Raw genomic sequence first — 26,053 nt, 5'->3', positions numbered from 1 at the left:
TTTCTGGTTTTCTCCAGCAACTGTTGCATGGGGTGTTTAAAATTTTTGCTCTTCTTTTCCACAATAAGCTGCCTGGTCTATTTCTAAAGTTCCACGTCTGCAGGTGTTCAGCTCAGAAATGCACATGGACCATGGAGCTTTCGAAGAAGACTCCAGATCTGAGCGTCTGTGCAGGAAGAGAAGGCCCCGGCCATTCTCTCTTTCTCATTTTATATCCCTCCCATCCTTCCGGCTTAATTGTAGGAAATAAACCTTTAAAGTGTGGCAATACAGATTCTATGTAGGCTGTTTGGTTTCACTGCTCCCTAGTTGAAATCCAGGGCCAAAACTCTACAGTGTTGACTGAGATTAGCACTGGTGATTTCCTTTGGAAATTAGTATTTGAGATAATATTAAATTCAGTTGAAAATCTCCTTTTCATGCTTGTGAAATGAACTAAGCAGCTGTTGGTGTCCGTTTATCAGCAGACTGTACCTCTGTTTGGGGGATTTTAAGGAAAGCCATTTGCCATGCAGAGCCTTTTCTTCCGCTCCGAATGAGCTAACATCTTCCTTCTGAACCTTTTAACGTATCATAATAGCATTGGCCACTTCTACAAAATACAATCCAATGTAGGTTGAAAACACCCAAAAGGGATTAGCATTGTTTTAATTGCATAATTCAGTATTGTGTATACATTACCTTTTATCAAAGTCATTTTACAGAACAAATATTACCTTCTTAGGGCTTTTAGAATTCCTAAGAGGTTGGTTGCCTGGGCTGTAAACCAGAATTACAAAGAGAGAACTTTATTAGTGTTGCAAAACAAGTCATGATTTAAATAGGAATAGAAGCCAGCCCAGTTGAGGTTCTCCCTCTATTTTTAACTTCTCTTATTTTTCAGAGGAGGAAAGAATATTGACCTTGCTACATTCGCTTGTGTATAGGAGGTTAACCCTTTGTGTCATTCCTTCTGTTTCATTGGGAGCTATAAGCAGGCACTCAGGGTGGAGGTTGTCATTCATGGAGATGCAGTATAGATGAACACAAATTCACGTAACTCTGTTGTCATGGCGAGTGTAAGGGGGACATTTCCCTCTGGTAGCAAGAGGTCTTCCTGCTCCAAGCCACAGTGCCCAAGTTCTAGTGGGGAGTTATTTGAGTGGAAAAGTCCCCATCCAGTTAAGTTGGTTCCTGAACTTACTCATCTGTTTCTCACACAGTAATGGGTGTTGGCCATGTTCATCAGGTAAAAGACATCCTTGTATGTATGTGTGTGTTTTCAGGTGTGTGCATGCGTGTGTGTGAGAGTTTGTGGGTTTGTGTGTGTGTGCCTTTCTTAAAATGCCCAGAGGATGACCCTGCTTTCCTTTCTGTCTCTCAGGAGGAGACCTTGCACAGGATAGCTCTGATGATAACCAGAGTGGATCCCGTGGTGCATCATTCCCGGCAGATGCGCCCTTTTTGTCAGACTATCGGGATGAGGGTGAGTACCCCAGTCCTGGATCTGGGGTGACAACTCTATTTTGTTGCCTCTCGTCCTGACTTCTTTGTCTTCGGTCATTTTGTGTCTAGCAGCCTTCAGTGGGTTCTCTGCACTGGTAATTACTGGCTTGCAAAGAACAAACTGTTCATTTCGTTGTGGTACCGATCCTTCTGGGTAATTCAATATTTCTGAAGTTCATGTATTTAGGGAAACACTAGTTCCATCTTGCAGCACGAAAGCATCATTATTGATCTTTTTACAAAAACAGTAGCTCAAAAGCTACGAGGGCATTTTAAGATCGTGGGGTATAGGCTCTATCCTTTTGGATTTATTAGCTTCACTAAATAGCATGAGAATTGGAGCTTTCATTTAATGATTATTGGATTATTAATTTATTGTGGATCATTGGAGATCCTTAAGCTCATCATATCATAATGAGACAGCATTTCACCTGTGCCTCTGACATACCCGTGGCTATATTAGTGTTGTTCAAGGGGAAGCGGAAGCCACAAGAACCACAGTGCAGATCTTCCTGGAGCATTAGTGTTACTTGAAGATTTGGGAAGGAGAGGAGTTAAATAGCTAAGTGGTTATGAATAGTATTTTTATATTAAAAATGCAGTGGCATGTAATAGAACAGAATGCAAACTATACAGTAACTTCTAAGATAAGATACATGAATACAAAGACTTTGGCCTGGTGGTTGCCAGCGTCTGGCTCGAGCTCGGATTTCCCCAGGGTGGGTGGTTACTGTGCCTCTCCCGGCATCTGGTCACTCAAGCAGAAGGCTTGATCATCACCGACACACACGCTTTTCTTATCAGAGTCTCTGTTGTGCCTTTCCAGTTGGGGAAGAAAGTGCTACTAAGCTGGACATTGAAACATACGATTCACTTAGGGACTGGGAATAACGTGATAAATTATCCCTTATTTCTCTTTATTACTCTTCCTCTTTCCATTTCTTTTTCTTCCAAATTTCAAGAGTTCATAATCCCTATTTTCCCCTCTGTTCTTATTTTCTCTGTTAATTCTTTTCGTTAGCCCTTTTGATGGTCAGTATCGTCTCCATTTTATTGAATCAGTAACCTCCACATCAGAACCATGAGTTGAATCACACAGAAAGGTTTTGTTTCACTTGAGCTTTGTGTACTAGCCAGTTAGTAATTCCAGTGCTTTAAAATTTGAGGCTTTAATGTAAGATCCGTATGTAGGTGCAGGTATTACACTAAAAACATTGTTCAGATTAAAGCTTAATAATTACACTGGTAGCTGATTAATCATTGTAGAAAATTAACAGTGCAAAACATGAAGAAACCGAGTTTTCATTTGTTTTTGATTAATCTAATGCTTGGCAGAATTAGAACAATGGTGCCTCATTAATCCATAGGTCACTTATTTGGTATTTCCCACTTACCCAAATGCAACTGAGAGCACCATGAATAAGCCCCAAAGATCTCCAAGTGGACAAAAATGTTACCAAACCTGACTTAACATTTCTGTACCTCGTTCCTGGGAGAGCCCCTGATGCCTTCACTGGGGAGACCTCCTCTCACAGCTTTCCAACCACTATCGTATTTTGGTTTGCCAGCTCACAGTAAGGTAAACCCACAGATGGAAGAAAGGTTGTTGTAAAGGCATCGATGAACAAAAAACATGGAGGTAAGAAGCTGGAAAAGAGTTAGATTGCCAATAAAACAAAATCTATAAATAAAACTTGTGTAGGGATTCAAAAAATATATAGCAGCCTGGGGCCATTTGTGTTGTAGAGAGAAATGGTTCACACTCTTCCCCTAAGAGCTCAGCATCTCAGTAAGTTAAACCTTTTCAAAGCTAGCATTTATTGAGCACTCACTGTGTTCTCAGCACTTTGCATAGATTATCATTTAATCCTCAGAGGTAGGTAGTAGGGTTGTCCTCATTTTATAGCCCCCAGGAGGGTTGGTACCAGAGGTCACATCGCTAGGAGGTGGCAATGCCAGCACTTAACACCTTTGCAGCTTCGTTCCAGAACCTCTGTCCTTTTTTTTTTTTTTTTAAGAGGCAGAGTTACAGAGAAGCAGAGGGAGAGAGAGTTCTTCCATCCACTGGTTCACTCCCTAAATGGAGGCAGTGGTGGAGCTCTGCCGATCTGAAGCCAGGAACCAGGAGCTTCTTCTAGTTCTCCCATGTGGGTGCAGGGGCCCAAGCATTTGGGCCATCTTCTACTGCTTTCCTAGGCCATAGCAGAGAGCTGGATCAAAAGTGGAGCTGCTGGAAGTAGAACTGGCACCCATATGGGATGCCAGCACTGCAGGTGGTGGCTTTACCTGCTACGCCACAGCTCTGGCCCCAGAACCTCTTTTCTTAACCACCCTACTGTCCTCACCACTCTCCTTCATGTGAGTCATCAAAGGAAACGGACTCATATTCCTTCCATTTCGGCAAAGACTATGCAGATACAATAGCATGTTAAAAAGATATACGTTAAAACAGTTGAAAATTTTTAAGGTGTTAAAAAGATAAATCTAGCATCTGGAGAATTCTATACTGGATAACAGTTTTAAGAGTTAATTGTGGGCCGGCGCCATGGCTCAACAGGCTAATCCTCTGCCTGTGGCGCCAGCACAACAGGTTCTAGTCCCGGTCGGGGCACCGGATTCTGTCCCGGTTGCCCCTCTACCAGGCCAGCTCTCTGCTGTGGCCCGGGAGTGCAGTGGAGGATGGCCCAAGTGCTTGGGCCCTGCACCCCATGGGAGACCAGGAAAAGCACCTGGCTCCTGGCTTTGGATCAGCGCGGTGCGCAGGCCGCAGTGCGCCAGCCGCAGCGGCCACTGGGGAGTGAACCAACAGAAAAGGAAGACCTTTCTCTCTGTCTCTCTCTCTCACTGTCCACTCTGCCTGTCAAAAAAAAAAAAAAAAAGTTAATTGTATTAGTAATATTAAACTCTTACTTAGTAGATTTTTTTGTTTTAGTCCTATGTACAAAAGTTAAAAGAATTCCCCAAGTGCTACAGTCAATGGTAGAGGTAGGATTAGATCCAGTTATGTGTTAGAAGCTCGATTGTAAGGTGATGTAATAATGTTTAAATATGAGTTTCCTGAGTGGCTGATGTATAACAGGCACTATAAATGTTTGTTTCCCTCCCTTGAAGTTTAAGGATGTATAAATTTCCTGTGAAATCGAAGAGAGGGCTATAAAGGTGCTAAAATTTTGTGCAGACTTTATTTATATCCTGTTTAATTAGACTTCACCATCAGAGAGACTTGAGGGATATGCCACATAGCATTATGTTAACAAATACTTCCATAGAGATTCCAAGTCCCCATGTGCAGGCTGTAAGTGAGATATGCAGAGAAAAAGCAGGCACAGCCCTGCCCTCGTGGAACTGACCCTCTCCCTGGGAAGCTCCCTGTTAATAAGCTGGAAAATGATCAAGTGCAAAGTCAGTGTCTTTTTTTTTTTTTTTTTTTTTTTTTTTTTTGGTGAAAAAGCTAAGGCTGTTCTCTAGGGAGGAAAGACACTGTCCTTTAACTCTCTATGCAGTGACCGTTTCTTCAGGCATTTGGAAGTTTTATTAGAAAATATTAAAATATTTCAGTTGTGTTGTCCTCCACTCCCCACTGGAGCGGTGTCTTTCACTTAGTTATTAAAGGACACGAGGTTAGACCCATCCACCCATAACCTCAGGAATGAGAAACTGTAACCATGGTGCATTTCTTGTTTGGGTCAAGCTTTTGTGAAAACTACAAAGAGACTTGGAAAAATATAGAAACCTGACCAGGTGCACAGCAGAAAATGAAAACCAAGGTTACAGGCTAACCCATGCATGAAAACGAGAGCAGGCTACTACCTCATCACAATTCCTTCTCCTTTCCCTTGGTAAACCTCATGTTCCAAGGCAGGCTGGAGCCTTGGGAGAAATACCTGGAAATGCACAGCTCCATGGGGGGGAATGCACACTTGCTAATGAGGACCAATGCTTAGATTTCTAAGCTAAAACTGCAGCTTCTGCTGTATTGCAGGGGAAGAAAAGCAGAAGGGAAAGCTGAGCACATTAACTGTACAAAAGCCAGACAGCTGTGAAGCTCCAGATCTGATTGTTTTCAGTGTCCAAACTAGACACTGGATTTTAATGCATCTCTAAACTTGTTTCATTCGTATAATGAATAACTCCTGTCTACGTACTCTTCGTAAAAGATGGGTTGGGGAAAGTGATTGTGCAATAAACAGAGTATAGTGACTCCTTCTGGAAGAAAGAGAAAAAATACAACTATTTTAGAATGGATTACATTGCATTCTGTTAAAGAAAGGGGGTGAATGGACATTGGAAAGAAGGGGGAATGTATTTAAAGCTAATTTTTTACATCAGGATGTCAAAGGTTGGGAAGGTTCTGATTCTCTAGCGAAATGTGGAACAGAATTGGAAAAGTGAGGGCCTGTAACTGACTTTGGGGAATAACAATAATGAATAACTGAAGGGCTGAGGGTTGACAATCTTATTATATACCTGCTGATTTAAAAGAAATTACAAACCTATTAAATACCAGTAGTGGCTATTTTCTACTTCCTACCTCTTCTGAAAGATAAACTCAAAAACACACAGAATATTCTAGAAATAAGGAGAATTAGTTTTTCAGATTGTTATTTTTAACAGTTTTTGGACATTGCTTTCATTTTAGTTCTGAAATACAGGTTGATTTTAGATTTAAGATTATGAATAATAACATCTGCTTTTGTTGATCATTGTGGGTTTTTATTTTTATAATAATGGCAAGAGGACATTAATTAGATCTGAGTGTATTTTAAACAGAATTCTTTTAGTGCTGTGAAAGGAAAATGAAGGTTTAACTTATTGATGAGATTTTGGTGGCGAGAACTCAAGTTTGTCCTACGCTTCGTTGTGCCAGAATTAGAATCCTGGGACCTGAGAGTGGAAAGGGATGATAAGAGAGTTTTCTGTGGCTAATCTCATTTACTTCTCACACCAGCTCGGAGAGCAAAGTGCTGGCAGCCTCATTTTGCAGGTAGAGATGAGGCTTAGAGAAATTAAGTGCCATGGCCAGGGACAACATATCTAAGAGACCAGAGCCGCTGCCTTTGGAAGCTCTGCTCAGCTGGGCGGCGTCCTCCATTGAGGCTACCCTTAACGCCGCACCTCATTCTTCTTGTTCCCTTTTTTCCCCTGAACGTGATGTTGATTTTTAAAAAGAAATAGAGTCAGAGCTAAAAAGTATCCTCTAAATAGTACTTTAATAGCATGCCACAAAACTTGATATGTACCGCTCTCGCCATAATTCATAATCCTATCTGAAGTGTTTTGTCATTTCCTGTATGAAATCCCATCTCACCTCTGTGTTATTTAGGAATCTTTCTGAGTGTGTGTGTTTTTATTTTCATTACTTTTGCTGTTTCTAAGAATTTTTTAACTTATTTTTTTTCTTATTGACTTCTAATTCTATTGCATTATCATCTAAGAACATACTCTATATTGTTTTGATTCTTTGGACTTTGTTGAGATTTCCTCTGGGGCCTAGAAATGATCACTCTGTGCTTATTTGCTACTTGTACTGCTGAAGTATTTATTGAATGCACTCTTACTATTTTTATATTTGTCAGCGGTATTCCTCAAATCTTCTCTGTCCCAGATTTTCTTATTATCTGTTTATTGGATCGTGTCCGAGACTCCAGCTGGAGTTGTAGATTCATCTTTTTTTTTTTTTATGTTTTGTTTTTAAGGTCGTATGATTTGGAACTTAAAAGAGGTCTAATGGTTTAAAAAGCTTTGCTCTTAGTGAGTTGCTATTTACCCCCAGCACATCCACTGTGCAGTTAGTTTTGTCGTCTAGAGCTTTGAGAGTACCCCGAGAGAATACACTCAGTAAGTGTAAAAGCTGTTTCTTCACCAGTCAGTTTGGGATCCCAGTCGTCGTGAGTTTGGGAGCAGGCCTGCTTTTCGTGTATTAATTAAATTGTTTCACAGCGCGAATGCTCTGTGCCTCTCACAGTGTTTACTGCGGTTGTGAGTTAATGGTGCTGGGATTAGCGGTAAATGACTTCATAGATCAGGGTAAATCTGAGGTAGAATTCTGCTGACAGCTTTGGAAGAGAGGTGCATATTTTAGGGCAGCTTTCCTTGGAATGTTAGACATGTGTTGCTGTTGGTACCAGTTTTACCCAGGACCCCAGCACCAGTGGAAGAATCAGTGGTCTAGCAGTGGAGAGCCCCCGGCTACCTGCTCACTCCTGCTTTCTCTGAATGTATTTTTCACAAATCACATAAAGTCTTTAGAGTGTTTAGTTCTTTGGCTTCTATAACATGAAGATAAAGTGACTCAGTCTCTCTCCAGAAAGGTCCGTAAGTAAACACACATTCACACCTATGCACATGCAAACAAGCATTTATCTCACTTTCTTTTTATTCATAAGACAATTGTCAGCATTTTTGCTGGTAGGTAAATGGTATATTTTTCTTTAATAAAGGCACACGACTCCTGTCGACACTAATGGGAGTTATGTATGTGTGTTCAGAGGTGCACATGGTGGAGAAACATAAAACTATTTGCGTGTCTGTGTTTTGGGGAAAGCCGGAGAACAAATTCCACAATAAAACACACATTGAGATGAGCAGGGTGGATTTCTGAACAAATTTTGGGAGCTTCAGGTGAGTCCATCACGTTTCAGGTCATCAGGAGAAATTAAGAACTACATGTTGTTGAGTTAACTGTGATAAGGGTAAGTAAACTGTCACCCAGGGCCGCAGTGGCCTCCTTCATGAAGATAAATGTCTTATTAGATCTAAGACATCATGTCGTTTATATAGTCTGGTATAAATCAGAGAGGAAGATGACAGACTGGGTTTCAAAGTTGACAGTAATTTATATAACTTAAACAAATGATTACCAAGGATTATACATGTTTTGTGAAGAATTAAAAAACAATAACAATTATCTGTGTATGAACAACCCATTTTTCATTCCTCAGCCCAGCACATTTGGCTGTGGGTGTGTGTGTGAGCTAGCTCCATCCTTCCGTCCAGTGCTCAGTGAGGTGCTCTCTCATGTGTTGCTTGTGGCATGTTTTCCATAATGTTTCTTGCAAATTTAACCCAAGTTTATACCTAAAATCATGAAGCTTTAGAACTAAAAGAGACTTGGCAATCACCTAATCTACTCTCTGTGATACCCAAGAGGAAACAGAATTTCAGAGATGCTACATGGGGCAGGTGTTTGGCTGGGCGGCTTGCATGCTGCTCGGAACATCCACATCCCTTAGAGCACCTGGTTCCAGCCCAGATCCACTCCCAGTCTCAGCCTCTGTAGCGCACGCCCTGGGAGGCAGCAGTGATGACTCAAATGGCTGGGTTGCTGCCACTCACAAGGCAGACCCGGATGGAGTTCCTGACTCAGCTTTGGCCTGACCCAGCCCCAGACAATGGGGTTATTTGGTCAGTGAACCAGCAGAAGGAAGCGAGCGCTCCCTCTTGTTCCCTGTCTCCCCCTCTCTCCTTTTCAAATAAGTAAAATAAATTTTTTAAAATAATGAGGAGGCTAAATATCTCTGTCCTGTGGCTAACAAGAGACAGGGCCGATGACACACTCAACACGACGTCTTTGGGAGTGGCCTCTCCCAGTTCACACTCTGTCCCTCCTCTCCCCTGCGTGATCTCAGCCTGATCCTGACTCTTAAAACATTTCTCACAAGCTTCAGTTAAGTGCATCTCTCTTGCCTACCTGTGTTCTTATCCATTTCCCAGGATAAGTTGGGTACAGTGCATGTTAAAGAATTTCAGAAGACTCCATAAACTCGAACAGTTATAGTTATGAATAAAATACAATAAGTTCCTTAATTGATTTGATCTAGAAGTAATCAGTTACATTTTTTGGCTTTCTTGTCCATGTTATAGATTTTAATATACTGCAAATGAAGAGTTAGTTATTGAATACCTATAAGGAACGAACTTATTCAATCATGAGTTCCGAGGCTGTGTAGATGATGCAAAAGAGGAATAAGATGTGACTCTTTTGCTTAGCAAGAAAATAATGCAGTTGAAAAGAGAAGATTTAGACCTCACCACAAAGAACACCGTATATGACTGAGTACTGATGACTGGGGCCAGAGTTGGCAGAGAAGAGCAGTGGGTTGGATTTGCAGTAGTTCAGAAAAAAATGTTAAAATAATACTAAACCTGGGTTCTAGCCAATGTGGTTTTGAAAGTGTTTTCCAGACTGGAAGCGTAAGTGAAAGTCCATTCTTTGAAAGGTCAAACATTTATTGAGCTTCCACTGTAATTCTTGTTGGAATGAGAGTGGCTGTTTTTAAGTGGAAACAGTTGATTTTTGAATGAGTGGCTTGGCAGACGAAGTGAAGCTTTTTCGTAATAATTTGAATAGTCTTTGTTTCCAAATTCTAAACTAGTCAGCGAGGTTAATGGCAATGTGATGTGATTATTGAAGATGTCTGTGCAGTTCAGTGGTGGCAAAAAGATCTGTAGTGCTTTGGTTGCTAACGTTGCACACACGTGCTTATACACACATGCACACACACATGCAGGCTCACTTCTGATTGCTATGTAAATCAGTCAGAGATGGAGGGGTTCTGTATCCTGCACGCTGTTAATTAGAAAATCTTACACACCATGCTTAATTACCTGGTTCTTAGATTCTGTAAATGGATCAGAATTAAACGCAGCACCTGCCTTGTGGATGAATACTGAACCACACTACGGTCGCTCCCTTACTTAAGGCAGCCTAGAGTTCTGGACTCGTAGGTATGATTTTAACCACCGCACTGAGTTCTTCAAACACCAAGGTTATTGGACATTTTTACCTCAAGGTCTGATATTCAGCTGGATTTGAAAGAACTTTGTTTAAGCATGAAATAACTCTTCCAGGCCAAATATATACACAGGTTTACTTAAGGACAGCCTTTTTCATGTTGAGCTCTTGGATCCACTAGTCTAGCAGGAAAGAAAGATTATACAGAATGGATTTTCTGGCTTGTAAGTTATGGGTGAACTTATGGAGGAATTGTACCTGAATGGAAACTTCACCTGTAGAAGCCTCATCCAACCTGAAGACCCATTTTTATAAGTGAACTGAAATTTATGTAGTTTGGAAAAGTGAAGACCCTGGGGATAAATACAGAATATAGCTTCAGTGTTATCACACATTTTCATGGAATGGTCTGAAAAGTAGACACCATTGTGTCATAACTAATTCTAGAATTACGTTATTTCATAATAAACCTGTGGATTTTACTTCAGCCAGCAGAACATAGGGTTAACTGGGATCATGAGCGCTCCTCTTTACAAAGGATCATTATCGTCATTGAAAGACATTTGTGAATGACCAAGAACATAGTTAGACCTAGAGACTGTCAGAGCTTAGGAAAAAATTACTTGAGTTATCTAATCTAGCCCTTCTAATGAATTCACATCACTCTCACTAATATCTCATTTAATGAGTTATCAAACGCAGCGATTATGCTTTGGAGCCTTCCTCTGTAGGACATCTTCCCCGCCCAACTGTTATTACTAATTTATTCTTCATGTCCAACCTAAACTTTCCCTTCCTTGGTTTCAGGCCATTGCTCTTTCCTATACCATCTTGTGAGACTGAATAATTCCCCTAATTCATTTATAGTGTTACCTTTAGCATGTATTAAAACTGAACATTCATCCCCAGAGTCCTCACTTTTCCAAACTACATAAATTTCAGTTCACTTAATCCTTACCTCACTCTGCCCTGCCATGCTCTCCAGTCCTCGGGTATTTTATCACACTCCTTGATATTTTCCATTCCAAGGGGATCCCCTAAGCCTTTTGGGGAGGGGGAGTCCCAAAGAGTCACCTCCCCTACAAGCCATGGGAAGAGGCCCGAGTATATATTTGACACTGGTGTTGGCAATCATCTGTTGGGCACGCCAGTGCAGCACTTGCCTTGGCATATGTGGGGATATATGTGTGTTTTAATGCCTTAATGTATTATGGCCTGTTGTAATTGAACGTCTATAAACTAGCACTTAAGAGGGTTTTATAGACCTTGGAAGAGATCAGAATTCTCTAGCCCCCTCTTGTGGTGAAAGAAAATACTACTTCAGGACTTTTCTGGATTTGTTTTTGTTTTGTTGGTGCGACCAGGAAGGCTAAGTCTGTTTCAACATGTGAGCATAGGAAATGAATTAAATATTACTTAATTATTATATATATGTACACACACATTCAGACTTGAGAAAGTCCTATTCTTTATTTTACTAATGCCTTTAAACCTCAAAGAAATTGCCTTGTTACAGTCATCATTTCAGTATATTCTTATTAGGCAGTTTAGTGGGAGGACAAATAAAGCCATAAGTGTGAGGGTTTTATGTTTGTAAATAGATAAAGAAGGGAGCGCTTAGACATGCATTTGAATTCAAATTAGCAGGTAATTTTTTATCAGTTATAAGGGGATGTGGTTAGTATTCCTAGCAGTTTAATCAGATCTCCTTTATTTCCTAAATCATGAATTTGGCCAGTTTTGCAGGTTAGTGTTGTAGCATTCCTTCTACGGTGGCCACATTTCAGATGCTCATGAGGTTCTAGCAAGGAGCAGATTGCTGAAGGCAGACTGAGGCGGTGAGCCAGGGAGCCAGCGAGCCCTGGGTACTGCCTGGGGGAATAAACGCCTACAGGTAGTGCACAATGGCTCCTTTTCCTGGAGACCTTTCAGAGTAACCCTCTGCCTTGCAGCAATGGATCTTGAGACAAGAACCAAGGAGGGTTGCTATTAACATGCTTGACATGCAACCCAGGAGGCGCAGAGATTCCTGTTAGATCCTATCCCTATGTTTGTTTTGTTTTAGGTTGCTCAGAAGCTTGGGTTAGGGTTAGGGCAGATTTCCTTTATGCTCAAGTCACCTTCTAATGAAGATAGTGAGTCCTGTTCAGAAATTCTGGAAACTCTAGATGTAAATTTGATGCTATGCTTTTAAGTATTAAAAGTTGCCTCTGTTTCCAAAATATTGGACACTTTATCAATTGAGAAAATTCAAAAGAATAATGGCATAGGCATAGCAGAACCAAATGAAAAGGGGTTGAGTGGGAATACACAGTCATTAAATGCTAAATAGGAAGCTGGTAATTTGACTGACTGGTTTTTCTTTTTTCTTCCTTACCTGAACACGTAATTATTGTAAATAGAGAAATCAATGTGCTTTTATTAAGCTATATGTTTCCCCCTTAAGATTTGTGAGTAAAGTTTTAATCTCAACTAGTTATTAATTTTTAGTATTGACATTTCTATGATAATCCCAAGACAAGATTCAACAAACCTGCAGATGAAACTTATTAATAACAAAACATGTATGGATCTTCATGAGAATCATCCAGTTTCCCAACTCTTGAAAAAAACAATACTTTGATCTGACATTTTTGAGGATATAGCTATAAGCAGGTTAGGCGATCTTATCACCCTTCTTGATCCATGTCAGATTTCCCAGACACCTGCTGGCCCTGACTTCTTTGTCATATAGAAGTTGGACTTTTATGAGACAGACTGAATTGTCGATTTTCACAGAAACTCTAGAACATTCTTAGCCTAATAGAGGAGAAAATGGTCTTTAGTTATACTTGGGCTGTTCACTAAGATGTATTTTCCTTGGTTTGTCACCAAAATTGTAGCCGCTTTTAGATATATGTTCTCTGACTGTTGGTTTTGAATTCCTTGTGTTTGTTTTCACAGAATTCTCTGAAGTATAGTTTTCTTCTGTAGGGATCACTTTCCTTGGCTGTTGAGAAATGATTCATTCTAGAATACTTATTTTTCAAACAAAATTTATTAATCAGTGTAAGATTTTATATTCTTTATTTTAGCACTTAAACTGGGAAAATTACAATGAATAGTTTATTTTGCAATTAATAAAGTTAATAGCGGTATTATAGAGGAATTTGCAAAAGCTTAGCTTTGGTAGCCGTAGGGATTTTCAGGGTCTGGCGGAGTATCGCAGTGGTTATAACTACCAAGGATCTGACAGAAGAGATTTTCCTACATTCTTGTTAAGTTTCTCATTCTAAATAATTCTTTATCATATCATGAAAGCTACAAGTAAAGGGATTTACGTCTACTTTCCTTGCCTTCTTGCTGTGTGTGTGTAAGTTCCTTTCTCCGAAAGACAAGCATCATCCTGAATTTCCCTAAAGAACCCCAGGATGAGTCAAGAGCTCTTCATGTGGAACCTTTTGCACGTTTGCTTCTTCGAAAATAACAAATTTATGCAACACTGGTAGTATTTTAAGTGTTTTCCCTCTGGCTTGGATTCATGAACATTCTCTATTTGCTCCAGATGAGACACATTAAAAGGAGCCAAAGAGGGAAAAGTTTTCACTGCTTTTGTATTTGTTCCATGGATGAAGTTTCAAATTGTAATATAATTTCTTAATGCTAAATATGTTAGTTTGTTTGGATATGTTTCTTTCAGTGCTAAGGGGCAATATGTATAGCTTGTCTCACCAGTGGAGAAATGTTTTTTGCAGTAGGTGTCTCAGCTTTGTCTCAAGAGAGAAAGACAGGTGCAAGGATAATATTTGCCTATCAGAGGCAGAGAAATTTAGAACAAGTGATAGAAAAGTTGATATTAACTCCAGTTCAGTTAGGAAGGCTTGGCTACTCCACTAAATAAATCTAGGAAACAGTAAGTGGGCTTAACGCGTGAAGGCTTGGTAATTATAAACTTCTAGGGTGTTTGCATTCTGTGTGTAATGCTGGCCTTCCTTCAGCATTTCTGTTGCATGTTAGGTTTTCACATTTAGCTGTATTTGCTGGCTTGTTTGTTAAACGTTGGTTGAGGGAAATAGCTGGAACTGCATAAGTGTTGATTGGGTAGAAAACTGAGGCACGTTTTATAACCCGCGTGTGAGTGTGGCAGTGAGACAGACAGGCCGTGTGTGGCATAAATCACTTAGAGCGGCGCAGGGGTCCTGCTCAAGAGCTGCGAAGCCATGACTTAGGGAAAAAGTTTCACAACTTGAAGTTTACTCTTCTTGTACAGAATAGGCAAAAACTGAGTTCTGTCTGATTTAGTTTTAATGCTCTTTAAACTCTTACCCAAGTTATCACTCATAATAATTCTAACATATTATGTTTTTGAGTTCAAGTGATATAAGAGCATGCTGGATATGATTTTCAATATATGGCAAAGGTATAAAATTAAGAAAAGATTTCTATGAAATTTTTTGCACACTCTGCTAAATGATTATTGAAATTCCAATAAAGAATTTTTTAAAAAGCTAAAAAGCAGCAAGGGTTTTATTTTTCCCTCAATCCTTTCAGCTCTCATAAATGTCTCCATGAAAGCGCTATCTGCAGAGTTAGAAAAGAATATATCCTATAATATTTACCTCCTCAGGAAGATTTTTAAAGCACGGCGTCTTGATGTGAGATATTGACTGTGGCGGACTGACAGCTTTACTGGCCTGGCAGGTTCACAGTAAATCCAGGAGGTAAAAATCCCTGAGAAGTTTTTGATTAAGAAACTTTTACTATCCTTTTAAAATGAAATATACTGGTCATTTTTCAATTGATAAAAGCAGATATCTTATGTTGTTGTCTGCATCTCAGTTCCTGAAATATATTTCAGTAAGTTTGCTGTATCCAAGTTCCTTCCCGGGTTTCTTGGATGCTAACTTAAATGGTCACTTCCTAGCCCAGCATGTCCAGAGAGCAGTAAAGAGAGACAATAAAATCAGCCTGCTTAGCAAAAACAAGAGAAAACTTCACGTCTGAAATAAAGAAACCTGCATTCAGAAAAAGAATTGAAATTTTTATTCCTTGGTAAATGTTACAGGGATTTTAAAGCCAGAATAACAAAGTAAATTGTATGTGATGATAAAACTAAAGAAAAATATTTTTAAAATAAGAAGTGCAGTTTTTAAAAATAGATGTGCTTTTAAAAAAAAGCTAAAAGCGTGAAGTGTCTTTAAAAAATGTATTATAGATTGCATTTCTAATTACAGTCAGTGAGAGCAATGATTAATTTAGAATATAATGTGGTAAGACTGTATTAAAAGGCAAACAAACTTTTACTAGAAAGATGAGCTAAGCAATAATATTTTATATAGAAGCTCACAGTGAATGTGTACAATTTGTTGAGAATTAAATTTTGGAGATGGTGCCTGCCCATTCAAAAAGCCGCGTGCTCAGCGAACACAGACCTCTTTCCTCAGGTGTTTCATTAACTAGCTTCAGAGTGAAAAGGCCATGCATGGCCCTTCTTGAATTTTGCACAAAAGTTAATGCTTAACCCAACTATATTTTTTAAGTTCTTATATGATTATTTTTCAGCTTTTTAATTGAATAAAGCAAGACCAGATGTTCCAAGAGATCTATGTCTCAAATTGATTTCTGACTGCTGTTGGTGTAGCTATGTGTCTATACACTCTGCCAACTTAAACTTAACCTTGCAAAAAACTCACAGCCCCGCAGTAACGAGAAGCACTGCGCGGTTCCCGGGGACCCTGTGTTCTGCTCCACCATCTCAGGAGCAGCGGAAACAATCGGCACCATCCTTCACCGAGATAATGCTTTCTCTGGAGCTAATAGCTCCTTGTTCATCACGGAAACGGATGTGCATGGAGGTGACAGGTTCTTCACCCACTGCTCTTTGTTCTGGGGTCCCTCAGACCGATGATATCAGCCTCAGCACTGACAAATATCCCCCCAAACTTTAACACTATGTTCAATTGAGTTATGAGGTTTGGAGGTTACACTCCTCTGGCTGAAGGTTGATTGTCTCCAGGAGATAAAGGAATCGGGTGTTCCACACTAACAGAATCCTTGCCATGGGATAATCCCAGTTAGTGAACTTACAGCTCGCTTTATGCCCACCTGACCCGCTCTTTGTGTCTTTTTTTTTTTCTCTTTGTCTTCTGGCTTTATTATTATTATTATTGCTACTAAATTGAGATTCACCATTCCTTACCCGGCTCCCCCCAAAGATATCAAAATACCTAAAGACCCAGAGTATTCAGGCACCTGACGGATCAAGTTGACCCAAAGATATGGAACCACTCCTTAAAACGCACAGTCAGCTTAGGGTGTGCCGGCCACCAAGGGCAAGAGGGACTCGGTGGTAGCATGAATGCATACGGGGTCTGAGCCTGTAACACGCTGACCCCCTTCCCCGGCCCGCCAGGGCCCCCTGCATATGTTTAATCTCGGGTGGGTGGTTCTGAGCTGTGACTTTTGGATTACGCTCTGGTGGCAGAAATTTCAGACTTGCTGTCCAGGCAAAATTTTAAGCCGCAGCCTTTGTTGGTGACCGTGATGGTGACAGTTGTTTATGCCAATCTCTGCGGTTATCTCGCCTGCCACTCCGTAAATGCCTTTATCGTAGTAAAAACTACTGAGCAGTGGTAAATTGAAGCCTGTCTGATGAATTGGGAGCACTCTGTTTTTTTCCCTCCATATCATCTAAATATAAGAGAACTGTGCTAAGTGGAATTGATAATACTACACAGAGAAAAACTTTAGCTTCATCGTGTGAATACTGGAGAAGGACCTGTTGAGGGAGAAGTGTTTAAGCAAATGCATAAACACCATCCTACAAGAGATTTATTAGCCTGACCTTCATTGCCAGCAACAGCCATCACTTACTTAGTACATACCTACGCTGCACACACGGCGCTCTGTAAGGTGAATTAATAGTACCCGCTTTCTCTAAGAAATTTACTGAATGACTGCCATGTGCCAGGTACCACACTTTACATTCATCACCTCTACTCATCACCACGACTGTGCGATGCAGGTGTTAATAGTCCCATATTACAGATGAAGAAACTGAGCATCAGGGAGATTGACTTGCTCAAGGTCCTCGTTTAATACGGTGGCAGAGGCAGGGTTCAAACAAATCCTTTTTGTTCCAAAGCCTACAGTTTTTCCAACGTGCCGCTCTGCCTCAGAGAAGAGGAAATGGCATTTTGTGTTACTCCTCCAGGTACCCGTGTTCTCTGCTGCAAGGAAAAGGTGGGGGCTCTGGAGCTGCTTGAAGCTGTGGTGTATGAATGATGGCTGCCATGGTGAGAACACCTCTGCTGGGCCCTCACGTAACTTCTTAGAGCCACCTTTTAAGTCCAATACCCAAAAGCTAAAGGGCATCTGATTTCAGAGCCCATATCCCTTCCACTCTACCACGTTGTCTTCCAAGACTGTGGAGGAGAGGGAGAGGAACAAGGGGCTCCTGGACAGTGCCGGCCACTAGAACTTACCGTGAGGACAGGAAGGTACTGCAGTGTTGGCACTGTCCAACAGAACACCTGCTACCATTTGCGGTCCCTGAGCACTTGGAATGTGGCTGGTGCGACTGAGAATTAATTTTGTTTCATGTAATTCTTAAGTTCAATAGACATCTCAATAAACCACATGGAGCTGGGTGGCTATCATATGGGAGAGCACAGCTCTAAGGAAAACATGGCTACTTCTTAACAAGAGAATCAAGAGCACTACAAATAGGGTTTCAGAAACTGCTTGAAAGACACACACAGGATGGGCGTTGGGTGGGTGGGGTGGGGGAAGGAAGGCTGAGGCCCCGGCTGTCAGGGAGGAGGGCAGAGGTGTGAGGGAGGTGAGGGGGCAGAGAGCCCCCCAGTAAATGGATGGGAGAAGCCCAGAGAAAACAGGATGTGGAGTGGGAGAAGGGAAGTGACCTGGTGGAGGGCTTTGAAGAAGAGCATTAGAACCCCTAGTTAATGGATTTGCACAGATTGAAAGGTAAATACAAATCAGCATTTTTTTTTCTTTAGTGTCTCCCCTGCTGTAAATCATGACTGGACATTTTGATGAGTGGCTGTAGGGTAAGTTGTTTAAGTTGTGGTGTTTGTGTAGAGTAGAAGCCTACAAGGCTCTCAGCCGCCAGACTCGCAGAGCTCCCGGGTCGAAGGGCCGTACGTTGCAAGGGTGTGCGTCATTTCTTCCTTCACATGTGTTCATCAGGTCGTATAGATCATCCCCTCGTGTCGAGTCAGGGCCATAGCTAACCTTTCTCAAGAGATAGATTCTCCAGCACATTAGAATATTTTTTCATCGTACAAGTATTTAAGCCGCTGCTCTTGAGTAATGCTGTCGCTAATTTATACACTTTATAGCACTTTGCCGTTTAAAAATCTTGGTGGGCTGCATCACCCCAGGTAACCTCCCTGCTGTCTCCTGGGGGGGTAGGGCGGTCCTTGTTCTTGGGATTCATCTGGGATCACGCAGCTCACATGGAGCAGAGCCGAGACCCAGACACTTGCAAGGTCTGGGTTCTTGGATCCACTCCCCTCCCGCCATGGTGGTTCTCTCAGCCCTGTGATCCCTCTGTGGTAGAAGTATAGATATTACACACTTGGCATTTGGTGCAGCAGTTAAGATACTGCTTGGGGCACCCAAATCCTGTGTTAGTGTGCTGGGTTTGAGTCTCAGTTCCATTTCCGAAACCATGGTCCTACTAGTGTGCACCCTGGGAGACAGCAGGTGATGGCTGATGGCTCAAGTATTTGGGTCCCATTTGGGAGACCTGTATTGAAATGCTGGTTTTTGGCTTCAGCCTGGCTCAGCTCTGGCTGTTGGGGACATTTGAGGGAGTGATCCAGCAGATTAGAGATTCGTTGTCTCTCTCTCTCTGCCTTTCAAATATTAAAATTTAACATTTTAGAAGTATAGACATCACGATAAGCTGTGCTACTTTCATGTGTCAGTAAACATTTTTCAGAATAAGAAATTGAGGCACGCAAAGGTCAAACAGGAGTTATCAAGCCTCTAGGTCCAACTGCTAAGTTGCAAGTACAACAGGACAGAGCACAGCAAACCACCCTGCCCCGTGAGTGTGCAACCAGCCCAATGCAGACAAGTGGGAAACGCCAAACAGAGAGTCCATGTTCTTCACCAGATAAACTATAAGGAAAAGAAAGAGATGAAGGGTGATGCACAGACTAAAAGAGGATTTAAAAGCCTTACAGTGGGCAGTGTTGTGGCACAGTGGCTCAAGCTGCTATTTGGCATGCCCACATCCCATACTGGAGTGCCTGGAATCTGCTTCTGATCCAGGTTCCGGCTAATGTACTCCTGGGAGGCAGCAGACTTGGAGCCCTGTCACCCACATGGGAGACCTGGATGGAGTTCCTGGCTCCTGGCTTCAGCCTGACCCATCCCCAGCTATTGCAGGCATTTGGGGAGTGAGCCAGTGAGTAGAAGATTCTCTCTCTCTCTCTCTCTCAAAAACTTTTTAAAAGTTTAAAAACTTTAAAAAATGTAAAATTTTTTATGTGATCAATATTAAAAAAAGAAAGAAATTAAGGTGTTAATGTATTGGAGCCTCAATCTTCAAATTGTGATTTTTTTTTTTTTCCAAATTGTGATTTGCTTTCTGCTTGGTCACTCAGTCTCTTCAACTTTATACTTTCTTTTATTTATTTATTTTTTTTGACAGGCAGAGTTAGACAGTGAGAGAGAGAAAGAGAGAGACAGAGAGAAAGGTCTTCCTTCCTTTGGTTCACCCCCCAAATGGCTGCCATGGCTGGCGCGCTGAGCTGATCCAAAGCCAGGAGCCAGGTACTTCCTCCTGGTCTCCCATGCAGGTGCAGGGCCCAAGCACTTGGGCCATCCTCCACTACCTTCCCGGGCCACAGCAGAGAGTTGGACTGGAAGAGGGGCAACTGGGACAGAACCGGCGCCCCAACTAGGACTAGAACCCGGAGTGCTGGCGCCGCAGGCTGAGGATCAGCCCAGTGAGCCACAGCGCTGGCCAACTTTATACTTTCTTTGCTGAAATTGACAGAAAGTGTTCCATTGGTTTAATATTCAGTGATCATTTAAAAAATACATATTTGGGGACTGGCGTTGGCATTGTGGTACAGCACGTTCAGCTGCTGCTTGCAACACCAGTATCCCACATCAGAGTGCCAGTTCAAGTACTGGCTGCTCCACTTCTTCTCCCACTTCTTGCTAATGTACCTGGGAAGGCAGTAGATAATGGGCCAAATACTTGGGTCTCAGCCACCCACATGGGAGACCCAGTGTGGTAGAATGAGGAGGTGAAAAGGTCATGCCAAGATGGCCACTGAGGTGAAAAGGTCATGCCAAGATGGCCACTGACAACAGAAACTGCCTGGCAACAGGCCGTGATTGGATGGCTTCGGAAACCACATGACAACAGAGCCTGACTGACAGCAGGCCGTGATTGGATGGTTTCAGAAACTGCCTGGCAACAAGAGCCTGACTGGCAACAGGCTGTGATTGGATGGCTTTGGAAACTGCCTGGCAACAGGCTGTGATTGGTTAGGGCATAGACTGCCCCTTGACTGGATTGGCTGCTTTGGCTATATAAGCAGCTGTAGCAACTGAAATAAATGAGCCTGTGGGCTGCTCACCTCTGGCCTGCTTTCACCCGACTCCCTCCCGGGGTCTGTGTGGTGACTCTGCGCCTCTTGCCTCCACCACGCTCCTCCTCTCAGAACGAATCCACTTCAACAACCCAGACCGAGTTCCTGGCTCCTGGCTTTGGCCTGACCCCAGCCCTGGCTGTTGTGGGTATTTAAAGAGTGAACCCGTGATGGATGACCTTTGTCTCTGTCTCTCTTGTTTTCTCTGTTACTTTGCCTTTCAAATAAATAAATGTTTTTTTAAAATAATTAATTAAACATTTTAAAACAAAGCAAGCATTAGTTGTTCCTTAGTGTATTAACCCTAAGTGTCCCCTCTGATTGACATAAACCTTTTGCCCACTCACTTTTCTTACCACACACCTACGGTCACCACTTAAAATGGTTCTTTGGAAAGAAAGATTGGAGAGGTTTACAATAAATTCCTAATGTTCTGTAAATCTCGATAATACTCAAGATTCAAGTTTCCATGGTGATCAAAACAAGGAATAATTCAGAAAAGACGGGGTACGGGGAGTGGTCAGAAATTTTACCAACATCCTGCTCTGAATTCTGATCTGCAATCAACATCAGAATTTTTCCTGGAAGATTTCAGACATAAAGGAATACACTTCTGTGGCTGTAACGCTCAAGTGTCTGAAGTTGGCCCCAGTAAACCACCGAAGACAAAGTCAGTTTCTCACTTACAGAGGTGCTGAGCTTACAGACCAAGAAAGATTCCAGTGAGAGGCAGCCTTGCAGGTACGATTTCCAACCTGAGAAGAACCCGAGGCCTCGACATAGACAGTTTGCCACAGGCTGTGCAATTACTTTTTTTTCTTTTAAATCATCTCTTTTCCCTAGCTTTGAAAAATGAACTTTTCAACATCTCAAAAAGATTGCTGTAGGGGGCTGGCACTGTGGCGCAGCGGGTTAAAGCCCCGGCCTGCAGCACTGGTATCCCGTATGGGCACTGGTTTGAGTCCTAGCTGTTCTACCTCTGACCCAGCTCTCTGCTATGGCCTGGGAAAGCAGTAGAAGATGGCCCAAGTCCTTGGACCCCTGCACCCATGTGGGAGACCAGGAAGAAACTCCTGGCTCCTGGCTTCGGATTAGCTCAGCTCTGGCCATTGTGGCCATCTGGGGAATGAACCAGTGGATGGAAGACCTCTCCCTCTCTCTCTGTGGCTCTACCTCTCTCTGTAACTCTGTCTTTCAAATAATTAAAATAAATCTTTTAAAGGACAGGAAGATTGTTGATAGACATTTTAATTAGTTCAGCCCAGACCTAAAACAAATGAATGTATTTCCCTCCCTTATGGGGACAGTTCTAGCAGAGAACAAGATGTTCACCACTGAGTTGTTTATAATAAAGGTTGACGTATAGAGGCTTTGCGTGCTTGCAAGGATTGCAAAGTGTTGTTATGTACTTTGGCTGTTTTTAGGTATTTTCTTTTTTTTTTTTTTTTTTGACAGAGTGGACAGTGAGAGAGAGAAAGGTCTTCCTTTTGCCGTTGGTTCACCCTCCAACGGCTGCTGCGGCCGGCGTGCTACGGCCAGCGCACCACGCTGTTCCGAAGGCAGGAGCCAGGTGCTTATCCTGGTCTCCCATGGGGTGCAGGGCCCAGGCACTTGGGCCATCCTCCACTGTACTCCCGGGCCATAGCAGAGAGCTGGCCTGGAAGAGGGGCAGCTGGGACAGAATCCGGCGCCCCGACCAGGACTAGAACCCGGTGTGCCGGCGCCGCTAGGTGGAGGATTAGCCTGTTGAGCCACGGCGCCGGCCTTATTTTTAGGTATTTTCATATCTGGATTGTAACTTGCTTGCACACACAATTTACCTGTTTGCACAAAAAAAAAGTGATCTATGTTCACATCTTTGACAATGTGAAGTATTTGTGTGAATTAATGAACAACATTCCTGTTCAACCACTTATTAAATTTTTCTTTGCTTGTAAATAATTGGAAGAGCTCTTTCCTTCTTTCTTTCCTTCTTTTTTCTTTCTTTTTCTTTTATTGCCAAATATTCTGACAGGTAGGAAGGTAAAAGTTCAGAGAGATATGCCTTGTTTCCTCTTCCATAGAGATTACTAAGGAGCGCTTCTCTCTGGTGTACAGCTGCCCCTTGGCTGCCAGAGGGAGTTACATCCCAGTAAGCTGAAAATATCTTCAGTCACCCCACCTACTGAGCATCACAGCTCAGCAGCACCATACACTGGGGAGTATCGGTTGTGTCCCCTGTGATCATACTGCCCGGTATTAGGAGAGTACCCTACTGCACAAGCTGCCAGCCAGGAAAAAAACTCCAAACCTGGTTCCTCCTGAATGTCTATAAGCCATTGTAGGGTACAAAAATCATAAATCATGGGCATTTTTTTTCATTTTTTAACTCTTGGATTTTTTTAAAGATTTATTTTATTTATTTGAAAAAGTTACAGAGGTAGAGACAGAGAGAGAGAGGTCTTCCATCCGTTGGTTCACTCCCCAGATGGCCACGATGGCCACAATGGCCAGAGCTGAGCTGATCCGAAGCCAGGATCCAGGAGCTTCCTCCAGGTCTCCCACATGGGTGCAGGGGCCCAAGCACTTGGGCCATCTTCTACTGCTATACCAGGCCATAGCAGAGAGCTGGATTGGAAGAGGAGCAGACGGGACTAGAATCAGCACCCATATGGGATGCTGGTGCTTCAGGCCAGGGCTTTAACCCGCTGCGCCATGGCACCGGCCCCATACTTATGGATTTTTTTACAGCATATTATATTGTGAATTGAAATATAAAAACAAAGCTTGCCATATTTCTATAAGAAAACATGGGAGGCCAGCGCTGTGGCTCACTGGGCTGATCCTCTGCCTGCGGCACTGGCACCCCGGGTTCTAGTCCCAGTTGGGGCACTGGTTCTGTCCTGGTTGCTCCTCTTCCAGTCCAGCTCTCTGCTGTGGCCCAGGAAAGCAGTGGAGGATGGCCCAAGTGCTTGGGCCCTGCACCCACATGGGAGACCAGGAGGAAGCACCTGGCTCCTGGCTTCGGATCGGTGCAGCTCTGGCTGTAGCAGCCATTAGGGGAGTGAACCAACGGAAGGAAGACCTTTCTCTCTGTCTCTCTCTCTCTTTCTCACTCTCTAACTCTGTTGTCAAAAAAAAAAAAAAAAAGAAAGAAAGAAAAGAAAAGAAAACATGGGAAATTCTGATAGCCGTCTGTACATTCATGTAGTAAGCATTGTTGGTGCCTGCTAGTGTGGGTCAGACACAACCAGGTATGGTTGTGTGAGATGAGACATGACCCGCACAAAGCACGCAGTCAGGTTGGAAAGGCAAAAGGTGAATGAGTGATTTGACTACTGAGTAGTAAGTGGTGAAAGTGAGGAACAGAAATGATGTTATGAGGGCATAGTGGAGGGAACAATCACTACACCTGGAAAGGAAACTGGAGGCCAAGGGAGGCCTCGCAGAGGAAGTGATATGTGCATTAGGTCTTCAAAAAGCAACAGGACTTCATCAGACGACCAGAGGTAGGCAGTAGTAAGTGAAAATGCTCCATGTTGGGCAAAAGCGTTGCAGGAGGCCCCACGCTGCAGGTAGGTAGATAGGTTGACGTACAGTCTTTTTGAGGGAAACTGAGAAAACTGTAACAAAAACCATAAATGTAAATGCCCATTGCACTTAGCAATTCAACTTTAAGAAGATATGCAAGGAGCAGGTGTTCAGCCTACTGGTCAGGAAACCTGCATCCCATATCAAAGTGCCTGGGTTCGGTTCCTGGCTCTGGCTCTGAGCTCCGCCTTCCTGCTGATGCAGACCCTGGAAGACAGTGGTGATGGCTCAAGTGATTGGGTTCCTGCCGCCCTAGTAAGAGATCTGGACTGTGTTCCTGGCTGCTGGCTCCAGCCCCAGACAAACCATGACCATTGTGAGCATTTGGGGAACTGGCCAGCGGATAGGAGCACTCTCTCTGCCTCTCAAGTAAATAAAAATAAATGAATATACATAATGATATTATAGATGGCGATTGCAGACTTGTTTACAAAAATTGGAAGCTGGAGAAATAACTAAGCTACTACCAAATGGAATCTATGCAATCACTAAAAGTAGTGTTTGTGGAAGAATATTTAATGATTATGGAAAGATGTTTATACATTATTAAGTGAAAATACAAGGTTATAAGATAGCACTTTTAAAAAAATATATGTATACATAGAAAAAGACTATAATGCTCTTCATCAAAGTATTTTGGATGCTTTTATTTCTAAGTTTTGAATAGTAAACATATTATCTTTGTAATTAAAAGCAAACAGTGAAAATTAGTTTTCAAGACCGTTGAAAATGTACACAGCTTTAGACCCAGAAGTTTCACTTCCAGGAATTTATTCTAAGGAAATAAGCCGATGTAACTCCTAGAACATCAAGTAATTGGAAACAACCTAAATGTCCAATTACCTGGGCTTGGTTTGATAAATTAAAGTACATTCAGATGATGGAATGCAGTGCAGCCATTAGAAGTCACGTTGTCCGTAGAGAAGCCATTATTGTCACGGGAAAATGTTCATGATACATTAGAGGGAAGAGGCAGGGTATGAAACAGCATGGAAAGAGCATATCCCAAGACGCTGACAGTGGGTTCTTTGGGGTTAGAAGATTATGGGTGTTGTTTCTTTTTTCTTTTTTCTGCATTTCCTAAGCTTGCTGTTCTGAGCATCATACTTTTTAAAACTGAAAGATCATTTTAAATGAGTGTGCTAGAAGTTGTGACATTACATAAGCACTGACTAGCAGCTATGGAAACACGAGAGTCTGACATGAGTTCATATTACAAGGAGCAGGCCACACGTATTTGTAAAGATACCCTTATAGTATGCCAGACGCGGGGCAGGCACTGTGGCATAGCAGATTAAGCCTCAATGAGGATGCCAGAACCACATTCCCAAGCGCCTGTGATGGAGTCTCCCCCTCTTCTTCCCATCCAGTGTCCCCCTAATGCACAGCCTGGGAGGCAGCAAATGAGGGCTCAAGTGCTTGGACCCCTTCCACCCACATGGGAGGAGACACAGATGGGCTCCTGGTTTCAGCCTGGTCCAGCTCTCATTGTTGCAGCCACTTGGGGAGTGAATCACCAGATGGAAGATCTCTCTGTCTCTCCAACAAATAAATAAATCATTTTAAAGTTATATATATATGAGCCAGACCTGAGAAGACCACCCCCCACTCCCCGCCGCCCATCCTGGAGGATTGTCAGAGTAGCAGGCAT

The 26,053-nt window shown here is 42.4% G+C and overlaps 1 protein-coding gene across 1 annotated transcript in view; it reads left to right on the top strand.

The window, feature by feature from the left end:
• Positions 1 to 26,053, top strand: part of SKAP1 (src kinase associated phosphoprotein 1) — a 269,723-nt gene that overhangs the window by 52,294 nt on the left and 191,376 nt on the right. The window contains exon 4 of the mRNA XM_062175070.1: positions 1,364 to 1,465. Within this exon, the coding sequence (XP_062031054.1) occupies positions 1,364 to 1,465 (102 nt within the window). The remainder of the gene's footprint in view (positions 1 to 1,363; positions 1,466 to 26,053) is intronic.

This window comes from Lepus europaeus, chromosome 18 (assembly GCF_033115175.1).
Source record: "Lepus europaeus isolate LE1 chromosome 18, mLepTim1.pri, whole genome shotgun sequence".
Taxonomy (NCBI): domain Eukaryota; kingdom Metazoa; phylum Chordata; class Mammalia; order Lagomorpha; family Leporidae; genus Lepus; species Lepus europaeus.
The sequence above is the reverse complement of the archived record's forward strand: the minus strand, read 5'-3'. Positions and strand labels throughout refer to the sequence as shown.